The 15067-nt window shown below is 35.4% G+C and overlaps 1 protein-coding gene across 1 annotated transcript in view; it reads right to left on the reverse strand.

Annotated features, from left to right (window-relative positions):
- Positions 1-11646: 11646 nt before the first annotated feature.
- The window catches only part of LOC145716027 (beta-galactosidase-1-like protein 3), an 18936-nt gene continuing 15515 nt past the window's right edge, over positions 11647-15067 (reverse strand). The window contains exons 8-9 of the mRNA XM_081797343.1: positions 12159-12306; positions 11647-12018 (exon numbers count right to left, since the gene is read on the reverse strand). Of these exons, the coding sequence (XP_081653469.1) occupies positions 11953-12018; positions 12159-12306 (214 nt within the window). The 3' untranslated portion in view covers positions 11647-11952. The remainder of the gene's footprint in view (positions 12019-12158; positions 12307-15067) is intronic.

Consider the following 15067-nt stretch of genomic DNA (forward strand, 5'->3'; position numbering starts at 1 on the left):
TACAATCTATTACACATGAGGGTATCCTGAAATTAATAATCAATACCAGCATCTCCATATTTTTTTCAGATATTAGTAAAAACCTGTTAACATGAGCTATAAAACCTCTGAAATTCTTAGCCCATCCCTGTATCCCTCGTTTTTATTTATGAAAGAAAACATAAATAGCTCTTTTAAAAAAAATCATTAGCCCTTAACTTTCTGGGAAGCTCAGAACTATAGATACAGCTACCCACAATTTAGGAACAATTTCACTTTATCTGGCTTTAATGACACCACAGAGAGTGTTACAAAGAGAGCATTAATCTGAGAGGTGTTTTGCTGAGGAGTCAAGATTTTTGGTTTTTAAAATATTAGCAAGATACTCCTTCAAAATACTCCTTTCCAAAATGTGTAATGAGTTTAACCCAAAGCAGACAATGAAATACTCAAATCCTGGGAACAGAAGCTACAGTTAAATGAACTGACCTGGTGGAGATGTAAAAACGTGGTCTGGCAAGGCTCATGGATGGAAACAAATCCCTGATGCTCAGGAATCAATCTTCATAGGCTACCTTTCTGGTGTCAGGGTTTTGGTTTAGAAAACATACAAAACTTTTTTTTTTTTTTTAATAAAATCCTGTTGACATCCTCAGCCCACGACTCCAAGTTAGAGCTCCAACAGACCCAGAGAGCACAGTTCCTTCTTTGAGAAGTCACGTCTCCCACATAGTATACAAAGAACCCTGGGCGGGGGGGTAATAAAAGCTACAGTCATTCAGAATCAGTACAGTGGGGGCTCTCAAGAAAGATAATCATATCAAACTAACCTTATTGGCTGTTTTATTTTTATTTTTAATAGGTAACAAACAGGTTTATAGATCAATTATTCACGTCTTATTTTTTAGTGCACTGTGCTAATGCCTTAAGTATAATGTGTCTGAATTTTAGAAAAACATTTGATGAAGTCTTTCCTAAAGTCATGAGAAAAAGATGCAAAATGTGGCTTCTGTAGAGCAGCTATTTGGGTCCCTGGCCCATGATACAACCAACTCTTCTTCACCCTCCTCCTTATAGACAGACACCTGGACCTGCCCTCCCCACCCACCCTCTCCAGCTCTTTTGCTCCATGTTATGTGACAAGACCTGTTATGATGTCAAGTTGTGAAAGAGTCTTGAGCAAAGAAATTAAAAACATGGGGGAGGGCGCCTGGGTGGCTCAGTTGGTTAAGCGACTGCCTTCAGCTCAGGTCATGATCCCAGGGTCCTGGGATCGAGTCCCGCATTGGGCTCCCTGCTCTGCGGGGAGCCTGCTTCTCCCTCTCCCACTCCCCCTGCTTGTGTTCCCTCTCTCACTGTGTCTCTCTCTGTCAAATAAATAAATAAAATCTTTAAAAAAAATAAAATTTAAAAAAAATTAAAAAAAAAGAACATGGGGGAATTTCTGGGAATAAATGAGGGCAATTTCAACCATAGACAAAAAGAAAATAGAAAGTCCCAGGAAGGTGATTTTGGCTTTGGAAAAAGAAATAGGAAGCAGATCCAAGTTAAGATAAGTAGTCAAGGCTTCTCACTCCAAGAGATGTGTCAGTGGGACTGGAAGGGACCTGTATCCACTGGGGAGGGATGCACTGAACTTCATCATTGGCCTTTGTAATCCAAAAATATCACTTTTCAGCCTCAGCCTTTGGAAGGCAGAAAAGCCAAAGACCTAATTCAATATTTCATTCGTTAAGAAGTAAGCAACAAATGTTTAATGACTACTATGTGCTGAACAGTTTTAGGTGCTTACAGTACATCAGTGGACAAAACAGATGAGGGTCCTTCCCTTTGAAATTTATACTTTAGCGGAGGAAGAAAGACAACAAAAGTTAAGAAATGAATAAGTAAATTGTGGAGTATGTCCACAAGTAATAAATTGCACTGCAAAAAGAAAGTAGATAAAAGAAGGGGATTGTGAGCGTTGGGGGGAGGGGTGTGCACAGAGGAAGCCCTACTGAAACAATGTTAACTGAGCAAAGATCTGAAAGAGGTGAGAGTTAACCATGCATGCAAATATCTGGAGGAAGGGCTATGCAAGCAGAGAGAACCCACAGTGCAAAGGCTCTCAGGCAGGAGCATGACAGGGTGTTCTGGGAACTGCAAGATCCCCATGGGAAGTGAAAGGGAGGTGGAGAACTACAGACAGTGAGGTCAGAGAAGTACAGGGGCCTAATGATGGAAGGCCTTTCAGAGGAGGACTCTGACTCCAAATGAAATGGGAGCCATTGCAGGCTTTGGACATCAATTATGCTTTGAAAGACTCCTCTGGTTGCTGTGCTGAGGTTCACCAGAAGTGGGCAAGAGCAGGAGAAAGGAGACCCGCTTTGAGGCAGCAATCCCAGTGAGAGATGATGCTGGCCCACACATGGGTGGTAGGAAGGAGGTGGTGGGAAGTGTTGGATTTCTGGAAATAGTTTGAAAGCAGAGACTTGGCGGATTGTCGTGATTCCAGGATCATTTGTCGGGTGAGAGAAATAAGGAGGATTCAAGAATGACTCCAACATATCAGAAGCACAACTTGGGCTAGTTGAGTTTGAGATACCTGTGAACGTGCTAGTAGAAATATCACGTAAGCTATTGAATGCACAAGCCTGAAGTTCAAGAGAGAGGTCTGGCATGGAGATATAAATTTACACATTGATATATAGTTGGTATTTAAAGGCATGAGCCTGGGTGAGATCACCAATGAAGTAAGTGCAGGCAGAGAAAGAGGACCAAGGATGAGCCCTGAGGCACCTGACACTGAGAAAAGAGGAGAAACCAGCAAAGTTGAACTAGAAGGAGCTGCCAGTGAGGCAGGAAGAACACCCAGAAAAGATGGCATCCTGAACACCAAGAAAGAGAAGTTACCAAGGAGGAAGCAGTAATGACCTATGTTACATGGTGCTGACAGGTCAAGTTAAGGAAAGGCTGATAAGAATCAGTGGATTCAGTACATGGAGGGTTTTGGTGACTAGGATGCAGGCAGCTTAGGTGGAGGTGGGAGTTAGGGTCAGGGAAGCTGACTGGAATAGGTTTAGAGAGGATGAAGAATCTAAGAGTGAAAGGGGAATCAATAATTGGAACAGTAGCTGGTGGTTTTTAACTCGGAGTCAGGGGTAGTATTCTATCTTCATTTCTATTTTAGATAGAAACTACCACATACTTGTACGCTGATAGTGATCATGATCAAAAGAGAGTGAAAACTGTGAAGTAGCAGAGCCCTTGCAGAATCTCTGGAGCAATATCCTTTATCCTTGAGTAGGTGAAGTGGATAGGGGCTGGTGACCGAGTCAGCATATATAGGATCATTTAAGGTATCACTGTATTCTCTGTGATAGAATGATCACTTAGGTTAATTTCAAATACAGACAGTGCAACATTGTCAGAAATGAGAACTGGATTCATCATATGAATTTGTTGTTAATATCTGATTATTAACTTTAAAATGTAGGTATACATTTCAGACGTGACATGAAGTAAAACATTAAAATTTTATTGATAAGTTTAAGCAAAATAAAATAATGATTAATGATTATTATGAAAACTATTACCATAATGTACAGAAGTAATTTTTTTGCATGTTCATAATTTTTTATTCAGATATAATTGACATATAACATTATATTCATTTTAGATGTATAAGATAATGCTTAAATGTATGTATATATTGCAAAACAATCACCACAGTAAGTCTAGTTAATATCTATCACCACGTACAGTTACAAATTTGTTTTTATTGTGATGAGAACATTTAAGATTTACTATCTTAGCAACATTCAAATATACAATACAGTATTATTAGCTATAGTCAACATGCTGTACATTATATCCCCATGACATATTTATTTTATAACTGGAAGTTTGTACCTTTGACCTCCTTCACCCATTTCACCCACCACCCATTCCCTGCCTCTGGCAACTACCAATCTGTTCTCTGTAGCTGAGTTCAGTATTTGTTTGTTTTTTAGATTTCACATATAAGTGAGATCATACAGTATTTGTCTTTTTGCCTGACTTATTTCACTTAGCATAATGCCCTCAAGGTCCATCCATGTTGTTGCAAGTGGCTTAATAATATTCTGGGATATGTGTGTCCATAATGTACAGAAGTAATTATTAAGAACTTTCAAATTCTTAAGCACCTGGAGAAATACATTAATAGCCAGTAAGAATATTAAGAGAGTACATTAGCTTTATAAGTTCTAAGAAAGAATATGATATCTTCTCTGAGCCAACAAATGTATGTAAATAGATGATCTTTAAAAAATAAAGAAGATAGGGGTGCCTGGGTGGCTCATTCAGTTAAGCATCCGACTCTTGGTTTCAGCTCAGGTCATGATCTCAGGGTTATGAGATTGAGCCCCGCGTTGGGCTCAGCGATCAGCAGGGAGTCTGCTTAACATTCCCTCTCTTCCTCTTCCTTTTCCCTCCCCCTACATGCACTCTCTCTCTCCTCTCTCTCTCTAAAATAAATAAATAAACCTTAAAAAAAATAAAGAAGATAGACATATATTTATATAGCATAAAAATTAAAAATATACATAATAATTAAGAGCTATCAATATTGTTATATCACGGGGTGCCTGGGTGGCTCAGTTGGTTGAGCGACTGCCTTCGGCTCAGGTCATGATCCTGGAGTCCCGGGATCGAGTCCCGCATCGGGCTCCCTGCTCAGCGGGGGGTCTGCTTCTCCCTCTGACCCTCCCCCCTCTCCTGCTCTCTCTCTCTCATTCTCTCTCTCAAATAAATAAATAAAATCTTTAAAAAAAAATATTGTTATATCACAATTTTATCACTTTAGAACTGTTTGATGTCTACCATTCATAACATTAAACAGCATACTTTTTGTAAGCTGAATTTAATTGTATCACATAGTTTCATTGCAGCTGTGAGTCTTGGAAAAAGGTCTTCTTTGGGAATTCTTGCCACCTTGAAATTTCATGAGGAGGAAAGGTTACAACATGATATACAGCTACATCTATGATAAATCATGTTCAATCCAGATAGAACAAAGAATGAACAACATGTGAAAAAAGGATGAAAGCATTAAACAAAAATTAGGCACACTTTGTTCTCACTACCAAACTTCAAAAAGACAGACTTATAATATTTTAAGAAGACAATTTCTTATAGATTTGAGTCTAGTGAGGCTAAAAATAAAGTCTCAAAATAATTGCTCTATTTTGCTATTTTCAGTCATTTCCAACTGCCAAAAGATTTTTTTAAATCTGCCCAACTTATGGTTCCCAGGTGTGAAGTTCCTTCTACAATACATGTCACTGAAAACCTTTTTCCCAAATTATATTTTACTATGCACCAGTTAGTGATATGAAATATCCATATTTTGTATATCAGATATCTGGACATATAGGAACAAACAGAAATTTTCTTAAAGCTTGACAGCATAATTAATGATGAATTTAGCTATGCTTCTCCTTTACTTTGTTACCATGATTAAGAAATAAGTCTAGCACAGCAAACTAAGAAATATTTATAAAATGAAAAATTAGGAAATACAGGTGCTATGTATTTGTCATTGGCAAAGGACAAACATGGCTAAAGCCATAAATGATTTAGGAATTACAAATGTGTAGCTTCATTTATGACCTTCAGCTCCATATTTAGAAAGTAATTTCACCATAGTATAAAGTAAGCATTTGTCAACCAAAAACAAATTCTTTGACACCCAAGATATTTTGAAACTCTCTTGTCCTTTTACTTTATGCAAGATGTTCAGAAAGATTGAGTAGCAGCTAATGCATGTTTAAAAAAAAAATTAAGCTTTAGCAAAAGAAAGCCTTAATACTATACTTTACAGAAAATAATAGCAACATAGGAGGCCATACAAACAGCAAATGATTTATTTTCTTGAACCTGCTGAAGAAGAAACACATTGATATGCTTTGAGAGGAAAATTTATCCTAACATAACACTTGCTGAGGAATACTAATACCCTGTGAAAATGAAAGCTGAAATGCAGATGAAATTTCAGAGATTATTTTTGTTATCTCAAAGTATAGTTACATTACTCCATTGCTACATTTTTACATTCAGTATTTAAAAGGATACATATTTAGGGGAATGCAAATCAAAGGGACAATGAGACAGCGTTTCACACCCACTAGGATGGCTATAGTAGTAAAAAAAAAAAAAAGATTAAAGCAAGTGTTAGTGAGGATGTGGACAAATTAGAACCCTCATTCATTGTTGGTGGGAACATAAAGTGGTGCAGCAACTTAGGAAAACAGTTTGGTGTTTCCCCAAAAAATTAAGCATAGAGTTACCATATGTCCCATCAATTCCACTCCTAAGTATATACCCAAGAGAACTGAAAAGATACGTTCACACATAAACTTGAGTGTGAATGTTCATAGTAGCATTATTCACAATAGCCAAAAAGTAGAAAGAACTCAAATGTCCACTCATTGATGAATGGATATTCACAATATCCATACCAAATGTGGTATCCAGATAACAGATTTTAATTCATCCCTAAAAAGGAATGAAGTACTGATGTATGCTTCATGAATGAATCTTACAGACATTATGCAAAGTGAAAGAAGCCAGTCACAAAGGGCCACATATTGTATGATTCCATCTACATGAAATGTCCAGAATAGGTGAATACATAGAGATGAAAAGTAGATTAATGTTGCCAGGAGCTGGGGAGGGGTGCAGGGGAGTGACTGTTAATGGGTACAGGATTTCTTTTCAGAGTGATGAAAATGTTCTGGATTTAGAAGATGGTTACAACAACTTTATGAATATACTACACTAAAAACTACTGAATTGTAAATTTTAAAAGGGTAGATTTTCTCATATATGAACCATATCTCAATTTCAAAAACTTTTCTCAAATGTAAAGTACTTCTATTTGTCTTTTTCTATATATAGAACAAGAAATATTTGCTTTATATATTGAGGCTAAATGTTTAGGAACATACAACTCTAGAATTATATCTTTTCATGAGTTGAATCTTTTATCACTATCAGTAATTCTCTATATCTAGTAACACCTATTATCATTCAGTCTACTTGCCTGATATTAATATGGTCACTCCAGCTTTTTTTATAAGAATTTGCATGGTATGTATATATTTATATTTTTAATTGAGGTATAATTGACATATTTTATATTAGTTTCAGGTGGACAACACAGTGATTCAACAATTATATACATTACAAAATGCTCACTACAATAAGTGTAGCTACCATCCATCACCATACAAAGTTATTGCAATATTATTGACTATATTCCCTATGCTGTAATTTCATCCCTATGATTTATTTTGTAACTGGAAGTTTGTACCTCTTTTTTTTAAAAGATTTTATTTATTCATTTGAGACACAGAGATACAGAGAGAGAGAGAGAGAATGAGCAGGGGGAGAGGCAGAGGGAGAGGGAGAAGCAGGCTCCCCGCTGAGCCAGGAGCCCAATGTGGGGCTCGATCTGATCATGACCTGAGCCGAAGGCAGATGCTTAACCATCTGAGCCACCTAGGAGCCCCAAGTTTGTACCTCTTAATCCCCTTTATCTATCTCACCCCATACCCTCATCCCCTCTGGCAACCATCAGTTTGTTCTCTGTATTTATGAGTCTGTTTCTGTTTGTGCATTTGTTTTTTTAGATTCCACATATAAGTGAAAAATCACAGTATTAGTCTTTCTTTGACTTATTTCACTTAGCATAATACCCTCTAGGTCTATCCATGTTGTCATGAATGGCAAGATTTCAATCTTTTTATGGCTGAGTAATACTTGAATATAGAGATACTTTTTCTATGTGTGATATATATATATATCAGAACTTCTTTATCCATTCATTTATCCATGGATATTTGAACTGCTTCTATATCCTGGCTATCGTAAGTAATGCTGCAATAAACACAAAGGTGCACATATTTTTTTTAATTAGTGTTTTTGTTTTTTTCAGGTAAATACCAAGTAGTGAAATTACTGGATCATATGGTATTTCTATTTTACATTTTTTAAGAAACCTCCATACTGATTCCCATAGTGGCTGCAAGAAATTTACCTTCCCACCAACAATGCATAAATGTTCCCTTTTATCCACATCCTCGCTGACACTTGTTATTTCTTATTTTTTTGATACTAACCATTCTGACTGGTGTAAAGTGATATCTCATTGTGGTTTTGATTTGCATTTCCCTTGTGATTAGTGACATTGAGCATCTTTTCGTGTGTCTGTTGACCATATCTGTATGTCTTCTTTGGAAAAACGTTTATTCATGGTCCTCTGCCCATTTTTAAATCAGATCATTTGGTTTTTTGGTGTTAAGTTGTAGGAGTTATTTATATATCTTGGAAATTAACTCCTTTATCAGCTGTATCATTTGCAAATACTTTCTCCCATTCAGTAGGTTGCCTTTCCACTTTTTGGTGGTTTCCTCCATTGTGCAAAAGTTTTTAGTTTGGTATAGTTCCAGTTGTTTATGTTTGCTTTTATTTCCCCCACCTAGGGAGACATATCTAGAAAAATATTGCTAAGGCTGATTTCCAAGAGTTTACAACCTATGTTTTCTTTTAGGAGTTTTATGATTTCAGGTCTGACATTTAGGTTGTTAATCCATTTCAAGTTTACTTATATATATATATAAGAAAGTGGTCCAGTTTCATTCTTTTGCTTGTAGTTGTCCAATGTTTCCAACACCATTTATTAGAGAGACTGTTTTTTCCCCATTGTATATTCTTGTTACCTTTGTTGTAAACTAATTGACCATATAGGCATGAGTTTACCTCTGGGCCCTCTATTTTGTACTATTGATCGATATGTCTATTTTTGTACCAGTTCCATACTGGATTACTATAGCTTTGTAATATAGTTTGAAATCTTGGATTGTGATATCTCTTTGTTCTTCTTTCTCAAGATTGCTTCAGCTAGTTGGGGTCTTTTGTGGTTCAACACAAATTTTAGGATTCCTTGTTCTAGTTCTGTGAAAAACACTATTGGTATTTTGATAAGGATTACATTGAATTTGTAGGTTGCTTTGGGTAATATGGATATCTGACAATATTAATTCTTCCAATTCATGAGTATGGTATATTTTTCCATTTATTTGTGTTGTCTTTAATTTCTTTCATCAATGTCTTATAGTTTTCGAAGTATAGGGTTTTCACTTCCTTAGTTAAGTTTATTCTTGGTATTTTATTCTTTTTGATGTAGTTGAAAATGGGATCATTTTAATTTTTCTTTCTGCTAATTCATGCATGGTATTTTTTTTAAAAGATTTTATTATTTATTTGCCAGAGAGCGAGAGTAAGAGCAAGTAAGAGAGACAGAGAGTGCACAAGCAGGGGGTTGGACAGGCAGAGGGAGAAGCAGACTCCCTGCTGAGCAGGGAGCCTGATGGGGGACTCGATCCCAAAATCCTGGGATCATGACCTGAGCTGAAGGCAGACGCTTAACTGACTGAGCCACCCAGGTGTCCTGCATGGTATGTTTTTTATCTTAACTTTCTATCATGTTGGGTACTATGTTGAAGGTGTATCTCTTGTAAAACTTATGTATTTCATTTTTTATTGTGTCTGACAACTTCTAACTTTTAATCTGAGGGTTTAGTACATTTACAAAATTTACTGTGGTTTCTAATATATATATATATATATTTTTTTTTTTTTTTTTAATGAGAGAGAGCACATGAGAGGGGGGAGGGTCAGAGGGAGAAGCAGACTCCCCGCCGAGCAGGGAGCCCGATGCGGGGCTCGATCCCGGGACTCCAGGATCATGACCCGAGCCGAAGGCAGTCGCTTAACCAACTGAGCCACCCAGGTGCCCCTATTTTTATTTATTTCTATTATCTTAATATGTGTTTTCTACTTGTACTTATTTTTTTACTTTATTGTCTACTCCTTTTTACCTTTTATTGGTTAAGTTTTTTAGTTGCTTTTTTTTTTCCTCATTCTATTTGTCCCCTTCAGGTTTTTTGGGGTTCTTCTAACTTTCAAAAAGTTAGAAGCATTATATACATTAAACAGTTAAGCTAAATTTATTAACATACATATTCAACAAAGTCTAAAGTTAATATCTGAGAATTATAGAAAGCTTAGATCCCCCCCCTTTTTTTTGCTATCACAGCCCTTTCTATAGATATTTTCTCCCAGTCTTAGAATTTTATACAGATTTTGCCCTCAAATTAGACATTAATATATTTTTTTATTGAATTAATGTTTGTTCACATGTATTTGCATATTCGTCGACATCCTTCCTTTGTTTCGCATTTTTTCTTGAATCTCAGACCTTACTAATGGGGTCATTTTCTTTCTGCTGACATATGTTCTTTAGGATATCTTTTCTCCACTGAAGTTTACTGAGAGACTTAAGCTGTAATGCCCTAAGGCATCCATGGTCTGTAATGAAATAACTTTCCTAGTATGCATCTATAATATTACAATAAGAAACTAATCACTGTAAATATTTTCTGTAAGGTGTTATCTTACAGAATCTCAGTTAAGAAAGGCTGCCTCAGAATTCCCTTTAGCACATGGATCTTTTGATGATATAAAATCTTTTGGCCCTTGTTTGTCTGTAAGGTCTATATTTTGTGTTCTTTTGCTTTGTTTTTCATGAAGGACAGTGTTGCTGGGTAAAGAGTTCTAAGCTGTGAGCCCTTTTCTCTAAGCACACTGAAAACAACATTACATCTTCTGGATAGTATTGTTGCATTCATAAAAAAATGACACATGTATGGAGCTGAGGTATAATAACAAGAAGAGATATAAATCAGAGAGACATGTATTCAGACATCTCTTTGAACCTTGGTTTCTCCATCTACAAAGTGGAAAAGCTGCATTGTTGCTAAGATTAAAAATAACATATATATTACCTGAAATATAATACATACATATGATCTTCAGGATTATTATTTCTGTTTTTCTCCCTTGATCTATAGTTTATCCCTAGATTTTATGGGTTTGAGTTATAGCCCCAGAGAATAAAGTTTTATGTAGAAATTGTGTGGGTGCATGATAAAATTCTCCTTCAGTGAGCCAAACATTCAGACTAGTGGGAGAGAAGATCATCTGACTCCTTAGTCCTCATCCCAAGCAGGAAGTTTCCTTCTTCCCTTTCAACATCAGATTATTTGCTAAATTTGTTGAAGCTTCTAGGCACCATATCTAACTAGGTGATAAGATCTTGTTATAGTGCAATGGTTCAAATTTAGGTCATGTGATATAATTTGATTATAAAAATGTGATTCATTTCCAATGGTGTCATTTGAGGAAGTTCATTTGACTAATATTTGTCCACTATCAGTAAGAGCCTTGACTATATCCAGATAGTTGAGGAATAGTAAGACACAGAGTACTCCATGCCAGGCTTTGCTCTCATACCTGTCAGAAACAAGCAACCAAATTGCTATACCTTCTCTGATTCATATGACCCATAAAGGCACCTTGGAGACACGCAGACTGTAGGTAAATGTCTGAAGACATTGTTCATGGCACCTTGTATTCCCTCCCTTTTACACACACACACACACACACACACACATACACACACACTAGGAATTTGCCAATCAGCATATACGGTACTTTCTCTGGCATAGAGAGAGCAGTAATCCTTACTCTCTCTTAAGCCAGAGACTCTTTTCTCCCTTCCAACTGAATATGAAGAGTCAGAAATAAAATTTGTTATTATTTTATTCATATCTGCCTAAAGGCACATTTGATTAGAGAATGAGAATATGCTAAGGATTAGGCATTTAGGTAAATCAGTCATTAAATATTTTGAAGACTTTTTAAAGCCTAAAAATAGGCATCATGTGGATATACTATAATATTCATAACAATTTCCTTTTTTATTGTTTAGGTTATTTTTACATTTTTGCTATTGTAGGCAACACTGATATTCTCAACATAAATCTTCCTACTAAAAAAAATGCTTGTAGATGAACTCTAACAATCCTAGAAATGTATTATAACACAGTCTTACAGCATGGGTTCATTTGTAGTTTGTATGTATGAACCACTCTTCCTTTTCTCAAACAGGATGATCTAGGGAGAAAAGAAAGTTTGACAGTAAGAAAGTGTAAGCCTATTCAGTATAGGATGAGAACGACACTGAATTGAATTATGGGGATGAAGGCAGATCTCAACGTTTATGAAACATAAAAGCAGGGGTAGGAATGACTCACCTCATTGTCTTCTGGATGGAGCCAAGCACCAGGAAGGTAAAGTGTTTCCTGAGGTCCAATAATTGAATATCGCCCAAGGTTACATCCATTGATGAATGCAAATCCAGAATTCCAGGTCTGGAAGGAATGGAGTCTTAAGACATAGGAACAGATTCACACTGGCAAGGTAAAACCTAAGGCACTTTTGGGAGTGAGAGCAAGACTCAATGCTTTGTGGCACTGAAACTGGCAGTGAGTTTAGAATGGGATATTCTAGAAACTCTACTAAGCTGTAGCTGGTGTAGGGATGACAGAAAAACATGAACCAAACCTTTAATGCTAATGCTACTGTTGTTCCTGACCCATGATATATAATGCTATGGTTTTTTAAAAACAGTTGTTCTGTTTCCAGAGATAAGTATTAGGTAATAAAGATGAATGCTAATTCTAAGAACCATTATAAAAGCTATACATTTTTAAAAATCTGCTTGCACTACAATGATGAGTGACAGGACCAAGATCTAGGCAAAGAAAACTGAGAGACAAGAAGACATTGAGAAAGTTTTTCCAATAGAGGCATCTGCTTATTTAGGAAGAGATGGCTGAGAAGCTGAGCAGAACATTTTATAGCCTCACAAGCTTAGGGAACAAAAACTGAATACCAAGGAACCTTATTAAATAATTTACATTGTGGGTTGTGATCCTGAGGGCCTATACCCAAGGAGAAGAGTCAACTAGAAATAGTCTGGCCATTGTATAGAAGCCTTGATTCAAATCATTTCCATCCTCATAATTGTAGTAAGGTGATTACTAGTGCACTTAATCAACTCCAGAGATGGATGTAAATTCTCTGACATCATCTTAGGCTTTAAGTTATTTCTAGCATTTTTCATATATAATTTTTGGAACTCAAAAAAATCAAGCAGATGGGGGTGGGGAATACAATATAATAAAAAAAAATACAAGGAACAACAGACAATAAAAAAGATGCACAGGTGATGCAGATAATGGATTTATAAGTCTCAGGCTTTAAAAGAATTGCCTATTAAATTAGTATGCTCATAGGGATCAAAGACAAGAGCTAAAATTTTGACAGAGAAATGGAAACTATAAAAAAGTCTAAAGTTAGAGAATGAAAATCCTAAAATTAAAAAATGTAATAATTAAAATTAATAATTTAAGAGATGTTTTGAATAGCAGACTAGATACAACTAAATAGAGAGTATAGCTAAATATAGAATTAATAAAGTGAATAATAGGAAAGAAAGTTTTCAAAATTAAGCTCAGAGAAAAGAAGAATGAGAAACAGACAAGACAGGAAGAGACAAAAGGAGATATAACAAAATGGTTCTAACATAAAATTGGAGCCTCTGAAATGCTCCAGTTAAAAAACAAAGATTGCTGGACATTAAATAAAGCAGTTATATGATATTTATAAGAAAACTTTCTGAAATATAAAGGAATTGTAAAAATAAAAGAATAACAGAAAAAGATAAAATAGATAAACCTTAAGCAAAAGGAAGTTACTATAGCTCTATTAATATCAGAAAAATTTGACATTAAGGCAAGAAGCACTATTAGAGATAAAGAGGAACCATCTCCTGATAATAAAATTCTTAATCTACTCTGAGTGATAATGATATATAGAAAAGCTAAAGTAATAGATTCAGAATATATAAGCAAAATTGATGAAATAACAGGAGAAATAAAATTTAAAACCATAATGGAAAATTTTCAAACAATGTTTCAATAGCTAATAGATAAAGCAAACAGGATTCACTAAAGACATAAAACATTTAAAATAAGGTAATTAACAAAGTTGAACTCATTGACATATATAGAACATTGATCTAATACATGCAGAATATACCTATTCTTTCAAGTATACATAATAATCTTTATAACTTTGATCCTATATTGGACTAAACAAGCGTTATATTTTAAAGCTCTCAGACCACAGTGCAGTCAAACAAGAAATTGATAACAAAAAAAATTACTATAAAGTATTTGGAAAATAAGAAACATGTACACTTCTAAATAACACAGAGGCCAAAGCAAAAATCATGAGGAAATTCGTAACATATTTGAATTGATTGGTGATGAAAATAAAACATATAAAAACATGGAGTATATACCCAGAATAGGCAATTCCATAGACACAGGAAGAAAATTATTGTTTGTCAGGGGCTGAGGGGAAGGGAAGATGGGAAGTAAGTGCTTAATGGGTACAGGGTTTCCTGTTAGAGTTATAAAACTGTTTTGGAACTAGATATAAGGAAGAGTTGCATTCATTGTAAATGTACCAAATACCTCTGGATTGTTCACTTTAAAATGATTAATTTTATGTTAATGTAAATTTCACCTCAATAAATGTTTTAAACTTATGGGATACAACCAAATTCATACTTAAATGAAAAATCACCTAAATTCATATGTTAAAAAGAATAAAGACTAAAAGTCAGTTATCTAAGCACCCATCTCAAGAAATTACAAAAAGAAAGAAGATAACTCCTAAGATAAAAAGTAGAATAAACAAAATACACCTTCAGAGTGGCTAGTATCAAATAAACAAACAAACAAGATATAGCAAGTGTTGGCAAGGATGTGGAGAAAATGGAACCCTCATGCGCTGTTGGTGGGAATGCAAACTGGCACAGCTACTGTGGAAAACAGTATGGAGGTTCCTCAAAAATTTAAAATAGGATTACCATATGATCCAATAATTCCACTACTGTGTATATACCCAAAGAAAACAAAAACATTAATTCAAAAAGATATATGTACCTCTGAAACAAATAATACATTATATGTTAAAAAATAAAAAAAAGAAAAAGATAGCAGGAAGGGAAAAATGAAGGGGGGAATCAGAGGGGGAGACGAACCATGAGAGACTATGGACTCTGAGAAACAAACTGAGGGTTCTAGAGGGG

Source organism: Leptonychotes weddellii, chromosome 11 (assembly GCF_054177405.1).
Source record: "Leptonychotes weddellii isolate Sample4059 chromosome 11, ASM5417740v2, whole genome shotgun sequence".
NCBI classification, from domain to species: domain Eukaryota; kingdom Metazoa; phylum Chordata; class Mammalia; order Carnivora; family Phocidae; genus Leptonychotes; species Leptonychotes weddellii.